The sequence below is a fragment of the Ochotona curzoniae genome, unplaced genomic scaffold, assembly GCF_017591425.1.
Source record: "Ochotona curzoniae isolate NIBS_2020 unplaced genomic scaffold, NIBS_Ocur_1.0 scaffold_3208, whole genome shotgun sequence".
NCBI classification, from domain to species: Eukaryota; Metazoa; Chordata; class Mammalia; order Lagomorpha; family Ochotonidae; genus Ochotona; species Ochotona curzoniae.
This window is the reverse complement of record NW_024467106.1, coordinates 32,803,835-32,823,366: the sequence shown is the minus strand read 5'-3', so window position 1 is coordinate 32,823,366 and position 19,532 is coordinate 32,803,835. Positions and strand designations below refer to the sequence as shown.

Genomic DNA, 19,532 nt, shown 5'->3' with positions numbered 1-19,532 from the left:
TGTCAGATCTCACACACACCAGTGGATCCATGAGCCAGCCCTACTTAGTCTACCTCCTAGTAGGAACAGTGGGCTTTCTTGACTGGCTTTCAACCCATTCTGTTTTTACTATTGAATGTTTCAGCCCAGCCAAGGCTCATCTATACCCAGACCTGGCTTACACATGGCTCAGTAAGGGCAGAAACCTAGCCTAGTCCATCCTACACCTACCCTGGTCCCCTGGAGCACCAGTTGGTGCTGGAGTCTAGCCTGGGTTGTTGCATTCAATCCTAGCCTCCACACTCACTATTCGAACCCCAGCCCAATTAGGGTGTCTTAGCTCCCCAATCAGGCATGTTCCAGACCATAGATCGTGTGCATGCCAGTGGTTGCTCTGACCCAGCTTGGCATAGCCCGTCACCTATCTTGGCCTTTGCCTTCTATGCTGTGTCATAGTATCCCTGGTGGACCAGTTGGTGTAAGAACCTAGTTCAGCATGGCCTGTGCTCCATCCCGATTTCTGTTCTTTGTGAGTTAAGCCCTACCTGGTCCATCCCCTTCCAGTTGCAGCTTGGCCCACCCCACATCCTGTTTTAGGATGCACATTTGGGTGCTTCTGCCTTGAACTGCCTGGACTGTTGTAGGTTCCTTTACCCGTAAGTGATGGCAGGTTCCATGGTCACACCTAGCTCAGCCCATCACCACCCCAACTCGCAAGCTAACCAGTGGAACTTGTATTTCCACAGGGTTGGGCCCACACTTCCACCAGAGAATTTATCCCAGGATTTGGTTCTCTTATGTGTTGGTTAGTGTCCTGACCCTCCCAAGTGTGACCCATCCCCTGTCCCACCACTTGGACAGGTACTGATACCTAGCCCTGCCAGGCAGGCCCCAAGCCATAGCTTTTGTGTGGACTGGTGTGTGGCAGTCAGTGCTGCTCTATGGTGATAGCCCATGTCAGGATTCCCATGTGGGTTGGTGAATCAGTCTGGTCCAAACAGAACTTATGGAATCTCCCCTCCAAACCCTCAGATCTCAATCCCCAGGCTTGCAAGCAAGTTCCGTGATTTTATCGCTAGGAATCATATGGAATTCATCCTTTGCCAATACTTACACTAGCCTTATGCCTGGATGTCCCTAGGCAGCAATTACAACCCTAAAAACCCCAGGGCTTGCTGCTGGGCAGCCGGCAGGCAGAGCACAAAAGCCTAGGACTATCACAGTGTGGCGACAGTGCCGATGGGCTGAGTCCTGGACATTGCGTCTGACCTGGCCTGGGTGCTCTGCGCAAGTGGGTCAACACCATTGTGGAGGGCTGCTGTCACCTGAACTGCCAAGGTCGAACTCCCCAAAAGTAAAATCTTATTATTAAAAAATGTTATTCCAATGCTTTCTGGCTTCTTGTTTTCTGATGAGAGAAAAGGTTTATTTTAATTAAAAAAATTTTTTTGGGGGGGGGTTTGTTTTGTTTCTGAGGAACCATGCATATATATATATAAAGAATTTAAAGAATTATTTAATTTTTATTGGAAAGTCAGAAAGACCTTCCGTCTGATGATTCACTCCCCAAGTGACCACAATGGCAGGTGCTGAGCCGATCCGAAGCCAGGAGCCAGGAATTTCCTCCAGGTCTCCCAAGTAGGTGCAGGGTCCTAATGCTTTGGGCCGTCCTCCACTGCTTTCCCAAGTCAACAAGCAGGGAGCTGGATGGGAAGTGGAGCAGCTGGGATTCGAACCAGTGACCATATGGGATCCTGGCGTGTTCAAGGCGAGGACTTCATCTGCTAGGCTACCGTAATGGGTCTAACCTTTTTATATGTTGAGTTTCTTTTTTCTTGTTTTCTTTTTTCTTTCTTTTTTCAAAGGTCTGTCTTTGGCTTTCAACAGCGTGGTTATGGTATACTTGGGTGTGGCTCTCTGTGTTTATTGTGCTTAGGGTTTGTTCAGTTTCTTGGAGGAGAAAGTTAAGGTTTTCCATCCAATTTAGTAATTTTTCCACCTACTTTTTGGAATATTCTTTGTGTTCACTGATTTTCCTCATCTCCTCTTGGTCTTATTGTGTGCAGTGTTGATGTGAAGAATGATACTCCATAGGTCTCTGTATTAGTCATCAGTTTTGTCACTATAATGAAATACCTAAGGTAGGCTAAGTTGGTAAAGGAAAAAGAAGCGGTTGGGTGGACCCAATAGAATTTGAATTGTGGTGTTACAGTGCTTGCTGGCCAAACCATGAGTTGGTATAGTCTCTTGGCAAGAAAAAGTGTATGTGTCTGATTAATGTGATGTCTGTTTTATTTATTTACTTGAAAGGCAAATTAATATTCTCTATTTGGTAAGACACTGCTATCATTATTTCCTTTTATCTATTTATTTGTTTTGAAGACTTTTTTCATTTATTTGATAGGCAGAGTGTTAGAAAGAGACAGAAAAAGGCGATCTTCTATCCTCTGATTCACTTCCTAAAGGACTGCAATGGTTGGGGTTGGACCAGACTGGAAGCAGAACTCAGTGTTCTGTGTGGGTTTCCCCACATGCTTTGCAGGAGTCATTATTTGTGCCGCCTTCTGCTGTATTCCCAGGCACATTAGCAGGCAACTGGAGTCAGAAGTAAATCAGCCTGAAGCTGAGCTGCCATTCCCACAGTATGCTGGGGTTGCAGGCAGGTGATGGCTTAGTGCATTGTACCACAATGCCAGACCTCCTTCCAAGTTTTTTTGGTTAAGATATATATATATAATATAAATAATAATAATATTTAAAATAATAATATATATATTTAAGATTTACTTATTTTTATTACAAAGTCAGATATACAGAGAAGAGGAGAGACGGGGTCGGGGGAGATCTTCCGTCCAGTGATTCCCTCCCCAAGTAACCGCAACGGCTGGTGCTGTGCTGATCTGAAGCTGGGAACCAGGAACCTCTTCCGGGTCTCCCACGTGGGTGCAGGATCCCAAGGCTTCGGGCCATCCTCGACTGCTTTCCCAGGCCACAAGCAGGGAGCTGGATGGGAAGTGGAGCTGCCGGGATTAGAACTGGCACCCATATGGGATCCCAGTACATTCAGGGCGAGGACTTTAGCTGCTAGGCCATGCTCCCGGGCCTGAAAACAACTTTTAAAAACTGGTGCGCACGCACGTGTGTGTGTGTGGTTTATATGTGGTTGTGTGTGTGTATATTCCACACGATGACATATTATGTATGTACTAACTGATATGTTACAAACAGAATATTTTATGAAATGAGAAAATATATATGATATTAATGAAAAAAAATTTTTAGTTTAGCATCAGGTAGAAAAGTAAGCTTTTAAATGTGAATGGTGATATTGGAAATGGAGATAAGCTAGACTGCTTCTATATATATATATTTTTTTTTTTTTTTAAAGATTTATTTTTATTATTTTTTTTATTGGAAAGGCGGATATACAGAGAGGAGAGACAGAGAGGAAGGTCTTCCGTCCGATGATTCACTCCCCAAGTGAGCGCAACGGGCCGATACTATGCCGATCCGAAGCCAGGAGCCTCTTCTGGGTCTCCCACGCGGGTGCAGGTTCCCAAAGCTTTGGGCCGTCCTCGACTGCTTTCCCAGGCCACAGGCAGGGAGCTGGAAGGGAAGCAGGGCTGCCGGGATTAGAACCGGCGCCCATATGGGATCCCGGGCGTGCAAGGCGAGGACCTTTAACCACTTGCGCCACCGCGTCGGGCCCTATATATATATTTTTTAAGATGTATTTATTTTTCTTGGAAAGTCAGATATACAGATAGGAGAGACAGGAAGATCTTCTGTCTGTTCATTCACTCCCCAAGTGGCAACGATGGTCCAAGCTGAGCTGATCTGAAGCCAGGAGCCATGAACTTCCTCTAGGTCTTTCACACAGGTGCAGGGTCCCAAGGCTTTGGGTCATCCTCAACTACTTTCCCAGACCACAAGAAAGGAGATGGATGGGAAGTGGGGCTGCCGGGATTAGAAACAGGGATCCCGTGCGTCCAGGGGAGGACTTTAGCTGCTAGGTCACCATGTTGGGGCTGACTGCTTCTATTTTAATTGCAGTTAAGACACCAGTACTAGGAAAGTTTAAGTAGAAGTTCAGTTCCTTATTTATAAAATAACAAATGATTTAGAATAATGCAAGCATCGTGTATCTTAAAGTAGTTAGGGTTAACAGAAACATCTGTGAAAGGAATAAAGTCTAGGTTTAGAGGGAATGAAATTTATGAACGAAATACAAAACCCACTCTAACCTTGATATTTAAATAAGTGCTCTAAATGCTTTATTTATAAGTTTATTTTTTTGTTTTTGGTTTGTACAGCAAGACATTCTGAGATAAATTTTGGTAATTTTTACCTCATTAATAAAAATTTTTTTACCATCCTGTAACCACTGATACTGTTAAGAAAAACTTTGTTAAGTGCCGGGATGGGATTTCTGGCCTTGCTTCTGAAATAACAAATGTTGTGAAAGTGAAACTTGTTGAATGATAAGGGCTGTGGTGCTGACTGCCAAAAAACAACGTTTTTAAAGAAAATTTTATAATAAACAAAATACGTCCTGGAAGAATATACATCATAATGTGAATATGTATTATTTCTGGGTGGTATAGGGTCATTGCTGTACAGATAGGGAGAAAAATTTGTACTATGAATGCCATAGATTAATATTTTGTTAATGGGTGTACCTGTAGATAATACTGTTTTCAGTTCTATGAGTTAAGGTAAAATTATATGGCTGTAAATTTTAATGGTTTAACATAGTCTTCATAAGTATTTCAAAAGATGCCAAGAGAATATTCTAATCACCCTGTCAACAATAATAGCAAAGCTTAATAAAATTCATGGAAATAATATGTGTGATTCTCAAAAAATATGATGCATGAATCTCAAAATACCAAAATATTAATATTTGTGTATCAAGCTTATCTTCTGATTTTTATTTCCTATGGATTTTTTAAGTACCTTCATATGTATGCACTGTTATAATTATGAGTCTACCCTATAGAAAAAAGTTTTGTTTCTTTGGGCTACAGTAGGATGGATTTTGAGTCAGAGGAATAAGTTACAATATTATTTATTAGCGTTCAATTTTTTTTTTTCCAGGCACATATTAAATTTCCTATTGACTATCCATATTCACCTCCTACCTTCAGATTCTTGACCAAAATGTGGCACCCCAACATTTATGAGGTAAGAAATGTCCAACATAAATTGCTGTGGAAATTTTATTTGTAGAATAGCATTTTAAAAATAACCTGTATATCAGCATGCTGTGGTAGATATGGTTTTACATTTTTAGTTAGTTGCTTCAAGTTTAATTATTTCAAATTGAGGGTAGCTTATGTATACTCATTAAAGATATTTTTTCCTTTTTAAAGATTTCTTTCTCTTTATTTGGAAGATAGATTTTAACAGAGAACGGACAGAAAGGGGTTCTTCCATATGCTGGTTCACTTCTTGAATGGCCATAGCCACTGGGGCTGGGCCAATCCGAAACCACGAACCAGGAACTTTTTCCAGGTCTCCCATGTGGTTTTTGGGGGCTGAAGGACCTGAGCCATCCTTCACTGCTTTCCCAGGCCATAAGCAAGGAGCTGGATCAGAAGTGGAGCAGCTGGGACACTGGGATGCTGGCACTACAGGGTAGAGGATTAGCCTACTGTTGGCACCAAGATACAGTTTTTAAGCTTTTGCAATTCATTGTTAATAATACACAAATGTTGATGGCTGCATTTTTAAAAAATTAGTAGATAAACTTATTTGTGTACCCATCGTCTAACTACACAGCAAGGGTCACCTGTTGCTATCAGCAAAGCATCAGCTTTTTAAGAGGGGGTTTTCCCACCTCATTTGGAGTGGCCTTTCAGGAGATTTTGCTGAACATTTGAGAGCCTCCTTTGAAATAGATCTAATGTGAGGTTCTTGTACTGAACAAGTCTACATGTGATGACAATACACAGCTTTAGGTTAATTCATAAGGAAACCTAGAATACAATGTGTTAGTACATTGGAACAACTCTAATTTTCCGAAATATGGTTTATCATTGGGACAGGCTAACACTTAAGCAATATCTAGCTTTTTTCCAAAAATAAGCTCCTAAAATATTGGTTTGTTTCTGTGGTTTTATTAATATTCAATTTAGTTTGTATAAATGACAGTAAATACACCATAATAAAAATAATTTTGTTATAGGAGACAATCAGTAGAAATAATTTTTTGCTTTGCAAGTTCAGACAGATTTCAGTACTCAGAGGAGTATTTTTTGTCCTGGATTTTTATAGCAAAGTACCTTAGACTGGAAAAATTATCAAAAACAAATACATGGTTCACAGTTCCGAACTCTGGGAAGTCCCACATGATGCTGTGGCAGAGCTGGTGTCTGGTTAGGGCTTGTTTCTTTTCTTGTAAATGGCGCTTTATTGTGTGTCCTCACATGATCCAAGGGGCATGGCAGTTCACTGCGGCCTCTGCTATAAAGACATTAATCCCATTTGTAAGGATGGAGGTTTTTGTTGTTGTTTATTTATTTCAAATGCAGAGTGACAGAGATCTTTTGTCTGCCATTTCACTTCCCAAATGCCTGCAGTAGCTGGGACTGAACCAGGCGGAAACTAGGAACCTGGATTTTCATCCAGGCCTCCGAGGTGGTTGGCAGGGGCCCAAGCCCTTGGATCATCTGCTGTTGCTTTCTCAGGCCACTAGCTGGGAAATGAATTTGAAGGAAGGGGATGGAGGTTGGGGTAATCCCAGGTCCTATGGAATTGTGTCATTAAAAAAAAAAAAAAGGTAACGGGCTGGTGTGGTAGCCTAGTGGCTAAAGTCCTTGCCTTGAAGGCGCCAGGAGCTCATATGGACACCAGTTCTAATCCCACCTACTTCACATCCAACTCGTTGTTTGTGGCCCAGGGAAGCAAAGAAGGCCCAAAGCTGTGGGATCCTGCACCCGCGGGGGAGACCTGGAGGAAATTCCTGGCTCCTGCCTTCAGATCAGCTCAGCACCAGCCATTGTAATCACTTGTGGAGTGAATTGTTGGATGGAAGATCTTCTCTGTCTCTCCTCCTCTCTCTCTATATCTGACTTTGCAATAAAAATAAATCTTAAAAAAAAAAACTGCTGTACCACAGTTCTCATGCTAAGCACTGTGTTTTTGGAAGCATTAAGAGTCTTCTTAATAGCTGTATCATCTCTCTTTTTTTTTTTTTTTTTTTGGAACTGTTTATTTATTTATTTATTTTTTTTAAAGATTTATTTTTATTATTTTTTCATTGGAAAGGCGGATATACAGAGAGGAGAGACAGAGAGGAAGATCTTCCGTCCGATGATTCACTCCCCAAGTGAGCGCAACGGGCCGATACTATGCCGATCCGAAGCCAGGAGCCTCTTCCGGGTCTCCCACGCGGGTGCAGGTTCCCAAAGCTTTGGGCTGTCCTCGACTGCTTTCCCAGGCCACAAGCAGGGAGCTGGAAGGGAAGCGGGGCTGCCGGGATTAGAACCGGCGCCCATATGGGATCCCGGGCGTGCAAGGCGAGGACCTTTAACCACTTGCGCCACCGCGCCGGGCCCGGAACTGTTTATTTTTAATGTTTTTTTTACAAAATTGAGAAGGATGTATACCCATGTGGAGCCACTAATAAGGTTGGGGAGTGAGGAAGTTGAATGGAACAGATGTTTTCAATCTTTTTTCTATTTCTCCTCTCTGTATATCTAAATTTTTCAATTAAAAAAATATATATCATAAGAATTTGGGAAATAAAGCTATGAGATTGTGTTATGTTGTATCGTATTATTTTTTAATTACCCATAAGAAAGGCTTTGGGACATCCTGCTTTCCTAGGCCACAAGCAGGAAGTTGAATGTGAAGTGGAACAACCAGGATGCGAACTGATGACCATATGGGATTCTCACATGGGCATGGTGAGGATTTAGCCACTAAGCCATTGCACCAGGCCCCAAACGTCTGTATTTTTAAAAGTTTGTTAAGGCGTTCAGCATGGGATCCCATATAGGTGCTGGCTGTTCCACTTCCCATCCAGCTCCTTGCTTATGGCTTGGTAAAGCAGTAGACGACGGCCCAAAGCCTTGGGACCCTGCAATCATGTGGAATACCTGAAAGAAGCTCCTGGCTTCGGATCAGCTCAGCTCTGGCTGTTGTGGCCACTCCGGGAGTGAGCTGATGAAAGGATCTTTCTCTTTGTCTCTTCTCTCTTTAAATTGACTTCCAATAAAGATAAATCTTTCTAAAAATACCTGCCTTAAAAAAATGAAGTTGTTAAACACATTATTTAAGTAAACATACATACTTTTATTAAAGATTTATTTGTTTTTATTGCAAAGACAGATATACAGAGAGGAGGAAAGAGAGAGAGGAATGTTTTTCGTCTGATGACGCGCTCCCCAAGCGGCTGCAACAGCTGAATCTCGGCCAATCCGAAGCCAGGAGCCAGGAGCCTCTTCCGGGACTTTCTCATGGTCCCAAGGCTTTGGGCTGTCCTTGAGTGCTTTCCCAGGACGCAAGCAGGGAGCTGGATGGGAGGTGGGGCCATTGGGATTAGAACCGGCACCCATATGGGATCCTGGCACCTTCAAGGTGAGGACTTTAGTCACTAGGCCATGGCGCTGGGCCCACATGCATACTTTTATTATCTAAATCACAACTTTTAAAAATTTATTGTTTTTATTGGAAAGGCAGATCAGATTTTTTGAAAGATTTTATTTAAAAAAATTTTTTTTGGAAAGGCAGATAAACAGAAAGGAGGAGAGACAGAGAGGAAGATCTTCTGTCCGATGGTTCCCTCCCCAAGTAGCTGCAATGGCTAGAGTTGCACCAATCCAAAGCCAGGAGCTCTTCTGGATCTCCCACGTGGGTGCAGGGTCCCAAGGCTTTCGGCTGTCCTTGACTGCTTTCCCAGGCCACAAGCAGAAAGCTGGATGGGAAGCGGGGCTGCCGGAATTAGAACCGGCACCCATATGGGATGCTGGCGCATTCAAGACAAGGACTTTAGTCACTATGTTATAGCGCTGGGCCCAAGGCAGATCAGATTTACAGAGAGAAGGAAAGACAGAGAAAAAAATCTTTAGTCCTCTGGTTCACTCCCCAAGTCACCTTATTGGCTGGAACTGAGCTGATGAGACACCAGGATTCAGGATCTTCTTCTAGGTCTTCCATAGGAATTCAAGTTCCCAAGACCTCTGCTGCTTTCCCAGGCCCCAACACATTTTTATAGGAGTTTATTTTTATATTGTTTTACAAGAAGACATTGACGGGCCTGGTACGGTAGCCTAGTGGCTAAAGTCCTATTCTTGTGCATGCCAGGATCCCATATGGGTGCCAGTTCATGTCCCAGCAGCCCTAGTTCCCATCCAACTCTCTGTGGCCTGGGAAAGCAGTTGACAATGGCCCAAAGCCTGGGGACCCTGCCACCCACGTGGGAGACCCGAAAGAGGCTCCTGGCTTTGGATCACACCTCAGCTCTAGCTGTTGCAGCTGCTTGGGGAGTCAGCACGGAGGATCTTTTTCTCTGTATACCTGCCTTTCCACGAAAAATATTACAAATTAAAAAAAAAATACATTGACATAAATCACTATTTCTTGGCAATGGTAAATTTTTACTATTTTTATCATTAAAATAATTCAAAATTAATTAACTTGTAAAATATTCCAGCTTTCATGAAATGGTACAGATGTATTTTATAGAACATTTAAAAATATATACCAGGATGTAACATTGTTTTAGTATATATGATCCCGAAGCGAGCACAGGATTCACTATCTTTAAATTGCAAAATGAGCAAAATTTTAAAAATTATAATTGTTTGTAAGGATAGTACAGTTTATTCTCAAACACAAGCTGGATGAACAGATTCATTTTCTGTAACGATTAGATAATATATAAAAGAGATTTGTAAAAAGATACTTTAAGGATGGCACTGTTGTGATCAGCTAGCTACTACTTGTGGTGCTGGCATCCCTGCGGGTATTAATTGAAGTCCTGGCCATTGTGTACCCAATCCAGCTCTCTGCTAATGCAACTGGGAAAGCCGTGGAAGGTGGACCATGTGCTTTGGCCCCTAGAGCCACATGGGATACCTGAAGGAAGCTCCTGGTTTCTGGCTAGACACACAAACACATTCACTCTCTCTCTTCTCTCTCCTCTCTCTCTCTTTCCCTTCCTCCGTGTACCCCCTGTGACACACAAATCCTCCCTTCCTGCCTCTCTGTACCCCCCACCTCCCAACCCCCTTGCTATTTGGGATTGAGGCAGCAGATGGAAGACCTCTTTGCCCTATACCACCCTTTGTTGTTAGACTGTATCAGTGCCAAGGGATGGAGACAGTTGTTTGATGTTGCCCTAGAGACCTCTATTAGGGGAAGAATGATTTGTGGGTATTACTTGAGCAGTTTTGATAGTTCTGAGAAGTTGTTGGCTTAGTTGTACCAGAGGTGAGAAATTCTCTCTAAGGCCTGTTGACTGTCCATGTTCACCTCAGTGTGCCCACAGATCTAGCTACTTGCTGTAAAACGTGGCCTGGAGAGTTAGTCAGCCTACCCTTTTTTTCTATCCTTTAAAGAGTTATTCGAAGACTTCTGTTGGCTTAGATAAGCTAGCTAGCTATCTCTTGTGTGCATCTGGTATGCTGTCTATTCTTGCATGGGACTCAGCAATTAAGGCTGCCCAGTACTGCAGTGTGTGCTCCAGTGTCCGCCTACATCTCATGTCTGTGATGTTTCCCGAGGTCAGGGATCCAGTGCAGAGGCCTATTAGGAGTCCCCAAGAAATCCCCACTTGGAAGGTCCACAGATTTGGCTCCTGTGTACACTGGCTATTACAGGGTCAGGCTCAGTCCACCCCTCTACCAGCTCATACATGTTCTAGCAGGTGCATCTGCCTGGTCAGTTTGTGCCAAACCCCAGTCTCATATGAACTAGTTGGTGCTGTGATCTATCCCAGCCCAGCCACCCCCCAGTCCCAGCTCTTATGCATGCTGGTGGATGCTGCAGCATAGTCATGTTGACTCCAAAGAATCTTTACCAGGCCCACACCAGTCCTGGCCTCCTGTGGCAGGCCCCCCAGCCTGGTCTGCCCCCATCCCCTACACTTGTGCTCACCAGTAGGTACTGCAGTTTATCAAAGACAACCCCTAAGAATCCTACCAAGCTTGTTTTTGTTTTTTTTTGTTGTTTTTTTTTTTTTGTAGGGAGATATTTTCTTTCTGCTTGTTCATTTCCCAAATGTTTGCATTGCCAAGCTGGGCCCGGGCATACCTAGGAGCCAGGAACTCATCCTTGTGCTCCACTTGGTTGAATAGATCAAAGTTTGTCAGCCATCTCTTGTTGCTTGTTTTAGGCACATTGATAACGACTTGGATCTGATCAGATGTGGAGCAACAAGTTCTCAAGCCAGAGCAGCACTGCAGGTGGCTTAACCTGATGTCACTGTTCAGACCCTGAGTTATTCAGTTCAGTAAAATCCATGATATACATATTTTTGGTCAGTTGCTTATTTGTTGTCAAAATTGAAAATCCATCACTAAATCCAAGGTCATGAAATGTAACACTCCCACATACTGTTTTTTTTTTTTTTTTAAGATTTATTTATTTTTATTGGAAAGTCAGATACACAGAGAGGAGAGACAGAGAGGAAGATATTCCGTCTGTTAATTTACTCCCTAAGTGGCCTCAACAGCTAGAGCTGCGCCAGTCCAAAGCCAGGAGCTTTTTTCCAGGTTACCCACACAGGTGCAGGGTCCCAAAGCTTTGGGCTGTCCTTGGACAGCCCTCCCAGGGCTCAAGAAGCTTGGAACTGGATGGGCAGTGGAGCAATCAGGACTTGTGCTGGTGCTCTGATTTGAAGTGCAGGCATTGCAAGTGGCTGCATAACCCCCCGAATCCACAGTGTTGTTCCCCATTCTACTTTAGGATGTGTAGAATTTGATTTGTTTATCTAAACTCATGTTTATATTTCTCTCAGTATGTTATATATCTTACTAAAGATCAGTCTCAAAACATGCTTACCCATAAAGCCTTTTGCCTTTTTTTTTTCTACTCCACCTCTCATGTGGTTTCTGCTATAATATGGTGTTTCTTTTTCCTCTCTCTTCTTCCCTTTTTCCCCTTCCCCAGTCCTTCTCCTAAGTTTCTGAATAAGTTCATCACTGTATAGGTATTTGTTGAATGTTGTATTTGTGTTTTGTAGAATGGAGATGTATGCATTTCGATTCTTCATCCGCCTGTAGATGACCCACAGAGTGGAGAACTGCCCTCTGAGAGGTGGAACCCTACTCAGAATGTGAGGTAAGGTGTCACATAAGGAACAGTGGTGTTTGAGGCAGTCCTTATTTTGTCTCTGGTAAAGTAAGATCATATGTTGACCTGTAACCTACACAAAATAATCCTTTATTGTTGTTTTCTCTTTAAGAACGTTATGAAATAGTTATGAATCTTCTTTGAAGAGTTGTGTTTACTAAGCAGTATTGCAATGATTGTCATTTCCCTGTGTTTTTCATTGATATTTTCAGATCTGAATTATTCTTCCTGCACTGATCCCAGCACTTCTGTTTGGATTGATTGCTTCTTGATCTTGGCATTCTTACTACTTAACTTTTTAAGAAAAATATTTATTTTTATTGGAAAGGCAGAACAGATTTACAGATTGGAGATACAGAGAAAGATTTTCCGTATACTAGTTTACTCCCCAAGTGACCGCAGTGGCTAGAGCCAAGATGATCCGAAGCCAGGCGCCAGGAGCTTCTTCCAGGTCTTCCATGTGGGTATAGGGTCCCATAGCTTTGGGCCATCCTCTACTGCTTTCCCAAGCCACAAGCATGGAATGGAAAGGAAGTGGAGCAGCCAGGACTCGAACTTGTGCCCATATGGGATTCTGGTGCCTGCAAGGCAAGAATCTTGCCACTGAGCCAACATGCCAGGATTACTAGTTTCTTTTTCTTTTTCTTTCTTTTTTATTATTTCATTTTATGACACAGTTTCATAGGCTCTGGGATTCCCCCAACCCTTCTCCATACCCTCCCCCCATGGTGGATTCTTCCACCTTGTTGCAGTATCACAGTTCAAATCCAATCATGATTCCTTCATTGCAAGCATGTACCACGCGTAGAATCCAGCATCTTTTTGTCCAGATAAATTCAACAGTTTCTTGCGGTGCATTACTACTTAATATTTACATATTAAAGCTAGCTTTCCAAACAACATTATTTATTTATTTATAGTACAAGGATAGGAGGGGGCTGGTGAAGACAGACAAAGTTATCCTACCTGTGCTGGTATATTCCCAAGATGGCCACGGTAGCTGTGTCTAGATAGGTCTGAAGCCAGAAGGCATAGACCTCAATCCTCATCTTCTTCATGGGTGCTAGGAACCTGAGTGAAGTAAGAGTGACTCCTGAGAGTGACGTACGAATGCAGAGATCAGAGTTGACCTGGGCCTGCCTCCTTCTTGGTTGTAGAAACACAGAGATGTCCATGGTCTGTATTGTGGGTTGATAGTATGGGCACAGGGGACAAAGCCCAGAGCCATGGAGATTATTCTCAGATTTATGGAATTTGCCCTCCCTAAGTTTTGAACTGAGTTGGGACCTCCTCCCTATTTTATTTCATTCTAATTGCTCTTTTTACTATTGGGGCCAGCGTTGAGAGTCAACAGACTAATCCTCCACCTTCCAGTTGCTGTCATCCATAGGGACACTGGTTCATGTCTTGGTTTCTCTATTTCCAATCCAGCTTCTTGCTTGTGGCCTGGGAAAACAGTGGAGGATGAGCCAAAGTCTTGGGACCCTGTACCCAGTTGGGAGACCTGGAAGAAGCTGCAATCAGTTGGAGATGTGCATGAAGTCATGTTTTGGAGCCCATATGTTGTGTGGCGTTAGTGATAGTCACATAATAATACTTGCTGGGGTTCTGACACGCTGGTCTAGCAACTAAACTCCTCACCTTGAACGTACCGGGATCCCATATGGGAGTTGTTTCTAACTGTGGCAGCCCCACTTCCCATCCAGCTCCCTGCTTGTGGCCTGGGAAAACAGTTGAGGACGGCCCAAAGCCTTGGGACTGTGCACCCTCGTGGGAGACCTGGAAGAATTTCCTAATTCTTGGGTTTGAATCGGCGCAGTATTGGACGTTGCTGCCTCTTGGGGAGTGAATCATCAGACGAAAGATGTTCTTCTGTCTCTCCTCCTCTTTGTATATCTGACTTTCCAATAAAAATAATTAAATCTTTTTTTTTAAAAGGTTTATTTTTATTATTTATTTATTGGAAAGGCGGATATACAGAGAGGAGGAGAGGCAGAGAGGAAGATCCTCCGTCCGATGATTCACTCCCCAAAGTGAGCGCAACGGCCGATACTATGCCAGTCCGAAGCCAGGAGCCTCTTCTGGGTCTCCCACACGGGTGCAGGGTCCCAAAGCTTTGGGCCATCCTCGACTGCTTTCCGGGCCACAGGCAGGGAGAGCTGGAAGGGAAGCGGGGCTGCCGGGATAGAACCGGCGCCCATATGGGATCCCGGGCATGCAAGGTGAGGACCTTAACCACTGCGCCACCACGCCGGGCCCTAAAAATAATTAAATCTTGAAAAACTCATAATAATACTTGCTGGTCGGGCCCGGTGCGATGGTGCAGTGGTTAAGGTCCTCGCCTTGCACGCCTGGGATCCCATATGGGCGCTGGTTCTAATCCCGGCCGCTCCACTTCCCAAAAGCAGTTGAGGATGACCCAAAGCATTGGGACCCTGCACCCCATGGGAGACCCAGAAGAGGCTCCTGGCTTCGGATCGGCATAGTATCGGCCCGTTGCACTCACTTGGGGAGTGAATCATCTAACAGAAGATCCTCCTCTCTGTCTCTCCTCTCTGTATATCTGCCTTTCCAATAAAAATAAAATAAATTAAAAAAAAAAAATACTTGCTGGTCTCAACTTTCCATAACAAGATGTCCATCATCATACCGGGCTCATGCTCAACTTTCAGTTTATCCAAGGCCTAGGCATACTTCAGGGCGTCTTTTTCAACCTTAGCAGACTTTGAAACTTTTCAGTGTTTTGTTAGTCTGTTTCACTACTACATATGTAGATCTGATGGCCGGTTGGGATGGATTTCCCAGCTCTTCAGTGTGGGATGCTAGGCTTGTTTGTGTGCAAGCTTAGCTCACTGTGCATACCAGCACATAAGGTTACAGTTTTGAGCATTTTTGTTTTGGGCATTTTATAATTTAAACTGCACTTTACTATTTTTTTTTAAAGATTTATTTATGTTTATTGGAAAGTCAGATACACAGAGAGGAGGAGAGAGGAAGATCTTCCGTCCGATGGTTCACTCTCCCAGTCACTACAACGGCTAAAGCTAAAGCCAATCAGAAGCCAGGAGAGCCAGGGGCTTCTTTGGGGTCTTCCACACTGATGCAGGTCCCAAGGCTTTGGGCCCTCCTTGACTGCTTTCCCAGGACACAGGCAGGGAGCTGGATGGGAAGCATGGCTGCTGGGTTTAGAACTGGCGCCCATATGGGATCCTGGCATGCTCAAGGTGAGGACTTAAGCCACTATGCTATCGTGCCAGGCCCAAGTTGCACTCTTTCTGTGTGTCTAATTTGAAAGGCAGGGAGAAATAATATCTTATTTCCTGATTTGATGTGCTTAACAGCAGGGATGGTCCAGGCTAAATAAAGGTAAAGCCCATAACTTAATCCATGTCTCCCACATGGGTGGTAGAAACAAAAGAACTTCAAGCATCACCTACTGCTCCACAGTGTATTTGTTAGCAAGAGGGTGAATTGGAAGCAGAGCCAAGACTTGAACCTGTGGACTTCAGTATGGGATCCAGTATCCCAAGCTGTGAATCGTCTCTCCCATCCCACCATTAAATTCATGTACTGAATGATTACCTGGATAATTATTGCATTACCATGGGATTTCAAGATATTTTTGTTTTAAGCACACATCGATGGTATCTTTTGCCTTTCATTGGCTAAAAATATTACAGGATTTGTTGTTTGAAGATGACCAGCCATTTCTTTATCTCAGTTTCTTCAAGGTACAGGATTCCTTCATATTTATGCCTGTGTGTACTGCCTGTGGCACCAGTTACCATAATTTTTTTCTCCTGTGGCCTGCGGGCTATCTGAGCTTGATTTATTTAGCAGCATTCTCCAGAATCACGACCTGAGGAATTACTTTTATTGCTTTTTTTTTTTTAACACAGAGAAAGTAATATTTAATCAAAAGAAATGAATTTCAGGTAAGAGGATACTAGATATAAAGATTTTCTTCAGGACCAGTATGATTTGTCTAATGCTTTTTGCCATTAGAGGATTCCCATTTGCTTACTTTAAGTCAAGCAACATTAACACTTTAAAATTCGTAGTTCTGTGAAAAAGAGGTAAAGTTTAATACCTAGGATAAGTCATAGAAATGTACATGTATTTTTTTCCTTTTTATTTATTTATTTATTTTGGGGGGGAAATGATACCATCATATACTTATGAGCGCGTGATGAATTCTACTAGAGAATAAAGATTATTTGGAAGCAACCAAACTGAAATAAAACCATCAAAACACATGGGATACAGCCAAAATGTAGAGACTTTACAATAAAAACTACTTATCTTTGAATATCCCCTAGGAACTTCAATCATAATTCAAAAAGTATTTGAATTCTAATCATCTATTACCTTATTGGAATTCTTTGTACCTCTTTTTGATTAATTCTTTCTTGGTTGTGGTTTTTTTTTTTCATGTTTGTGAATTTCTTGGGGTTAATAGGATGTGTAGTATGCTTTCTATAACCTCACATAAATGAAGATGTGGTACATGGAAATCTGAAACACTAAGAGGATATAGTCAACATGGGCAAGCTTCTTCTTTGTGCTCGATTCTCTAGGGTCATTTTGTGTCTAAGGCTTCTATGTCCCATATCCAGCTTAAGGGTGGCTGTAGCAAAATAGCAGTAGAAGTGGCTTAGAGTTCAGCTTATCCTTTTGCTGTGATTTGTGGATTTGTTCACCCTGACCACCTGTCTTCTGTCCCCTCACAGCATATATCATAAAAGAAACTTGCACATGGTGGTCTTCTATAACCTACAGACTAGTAAGGAACTAAGCTTTGTGTTTGTGTTTAAGCATAAATCAGTCTGTATCATAAGACCTGAAAGTAAGAGTTGGCCAAATAGGAGAATCATGATAGTAGAATATGGTAAGGCCACATTTAAAGAGATGGAGAATCATTAACCAGGGTGAAGCAGAGAGGGCACTTCCGGAAAATAGGATAGGACAGGCTGATGGCAGAGGGGTACCTAGAGACTGATGGACACAGCAAAGCAGCGGAGACAATGATGTGGTGTTAACAGTGATCGATACCCCAGGACATTCAGTGAGCAAAGATTTGAACCCCACTGGAAACTGGAACTCCACTCGCAACCAGGTGGAAAGGGGAGTTCAGTGGGAGCTCAGCAGATAAACCAAAGAACTGCCTATCCTGCTGGTTTATGTGGTCCAAGCAGGAGCAGAGATGCAGTAGTAGATCCTAGACAGGCAGTGCTGGAAAAAGGTGGATCTCACAGCCCAGACCCTCAGCAGAGCCACATTGGGTACCATTTTGTGTATGGAGGCAGAGGTTGTTGTATATGATTGCACATGCATTGAGCTTGGAGCAAACTGATTTCTGACTTGGTACATTGCACTGACATGATATACTACAGGTTCTTCCCAAAATAGGTTCAGGTAGCCCCCAGCGGGTTCAGAACTCCACCAGTGGCACGTCAGGCGCCATTTTGTACAGTATGGCAAAGGCTATGCACATGTGCTGAATTGGGAGCGAACTCACTTCCAGCTCAGTGCATTGCACTGGTCCCACAGGGAGAATAATGCTGACTTTGGCTCCCTTACGGGTCAAAATATTACTGAAGACTTCCCCTACAGAGAAGCAAAAGCCTTGTCAACCTCACAGTTAACTGAGGAATACATCGAGAAAATGGGAGATATAGAATTCAGAAAACTCATTATAAAGCTTCTTACCAACAATGAGAAGCACATACAGGAATTCAAGGAATTTAAGGAATATGTCATATAGAAGATAGCAACACTGAAAAAAAATCAAGCAGAATTATTGGAAATGAAGGACACAATAGAGCAAATTAAAAAATCAGTAGAAAGGTTTGTTTGTTTTTTAAGATTTATTTTTATTGGAAAGGCATATATACAGAGAGAATAGACAGAGAGGAAGATCTTCCATTCGCTGATTTCACTCCCCAAGCGGCCGCAATGGTTAGAGCTGATCCGTTCTGAAGATGGGAACCAGGAGCTTCTTCTGGGTCTCCCATGTGGATACAGGATACCAAGACTGTGAACTGTCCCCTACTGCTTTACCAGGCCACAAGCAGGGAGCTAGATGGGAAGTGAAGCAACTGGGATACGAACTGGTTCCTATATGGGATCCTGGGCATGCAAGGCAAGGACTTTAGCCATGAGGCTACCGCACCGGGCCCAATGGAAAGTATTAATCTATTATTGATTGAATTTTTCACTGACTCAGATCATACATTTGCATCATCATCTTCTAGAAGGTTCTTGATTTTCATTTCTTCAGTGACACGTTAGTCATTATTATATTATTTAACCTCAGTGCATTGTGAATTTCCATTTTTCTTGTTGATTTTGTATTTAAGGGGATGTACAGTAACTGTGTAAAGGAGACTGTCACATCCAGATGTGATACAATGCAGTGTGCATCTCTACTTCCAGATGAAAGATGGACTGCCAATAAAACTGTTAAATTTATCTTAACAGAAGGTGCTGGACTCTGCCATTGTCCATGCCTGCAATGATGGACTTAGGACTGCTTATGACTGTATTACTATTGTAATAATATAGGGGAACTCAGGTGGGGGGAGGTGTCTAGAAGAAAGTTCACATGATTTCCTAGATGCACTGGATTAAATTGGCAGGTTGATCGTTTTGTAAGTTCTTTGTGGAATTAGGAAGTTTAAGGTAGAGTAGGTATGAGAAAAACAGTGGGTTTGGAAGGGTGAGTAGGACCACTTAATCCTGGTAAATGTCTCTCATGAAGAGTTTACAATACCGTGCCTCTTGCTGGAAAGCACAAAAATATACCTTAAAAACTGTTGAGAACCAAGTGGTACTTTTTGGAGGGGTTGTTCGCATCTTTCCAGGCAGTTCACAACTGCACATTGGCAGGGAGCTCAGTGGTGTGGGGATGTGACATCACACATGACAGACAACACATCGCACCCTAGTGGTGTCTTTTCCCCCCTTCTATACTTTCTCTGTGTGTGTGTGTTTGAAGAAACCCATATTTTATTCTCTGTCTACAAGTTTGGATTGCTTCGAGGAAGCTCGATCAGTCCATTTTCCATTGCTGGCAGTGATGCGTCTTTTTTTTAATCCTTTTAATGTGATTTCTGAAGAACTCCAAAAAAAACTCTTGGGAGGAGGATGGTAGCAAGACGAATTATTCTTAGCCTAATAGAAAGGAGTGTGTGTGTAACATGGAGAGGGGTGGAAATGGCAAAAATTTTGTAAAGTCAAGATACCATTTTTAG

At 42.9% G+C, this 19,532-nt stretch overlaps 1 protein-coding gene across 2 annotated transcripts in view; it reads left to right on the top strand.

The window, feature by feature from the left end:
- The window catches only part of UBE2R2 (ubiquitin conjugating enzyme E2 R2), a 58,122-nt gene that overhangs the window by 31,713 nt on the left and 6,877 nt on the right, over positions 1-19,532 (top strand). For both annotated transcript variants that reach the window (XM_040963219.1, XM_040963216.1), the window contains exons 2-3: positions 5,077-5,163; positions 12,170-12,267. In XM_040963219.1, the coding sequence (XP_040819153.1) occupies positions 5,077-5,163; positions 12,170-12,267 (185 nt within the window). The remainder of the gene's footprint in view (positions 1-5,076; positions 5,164-12,169; positions 12,268-19,532) is intronic.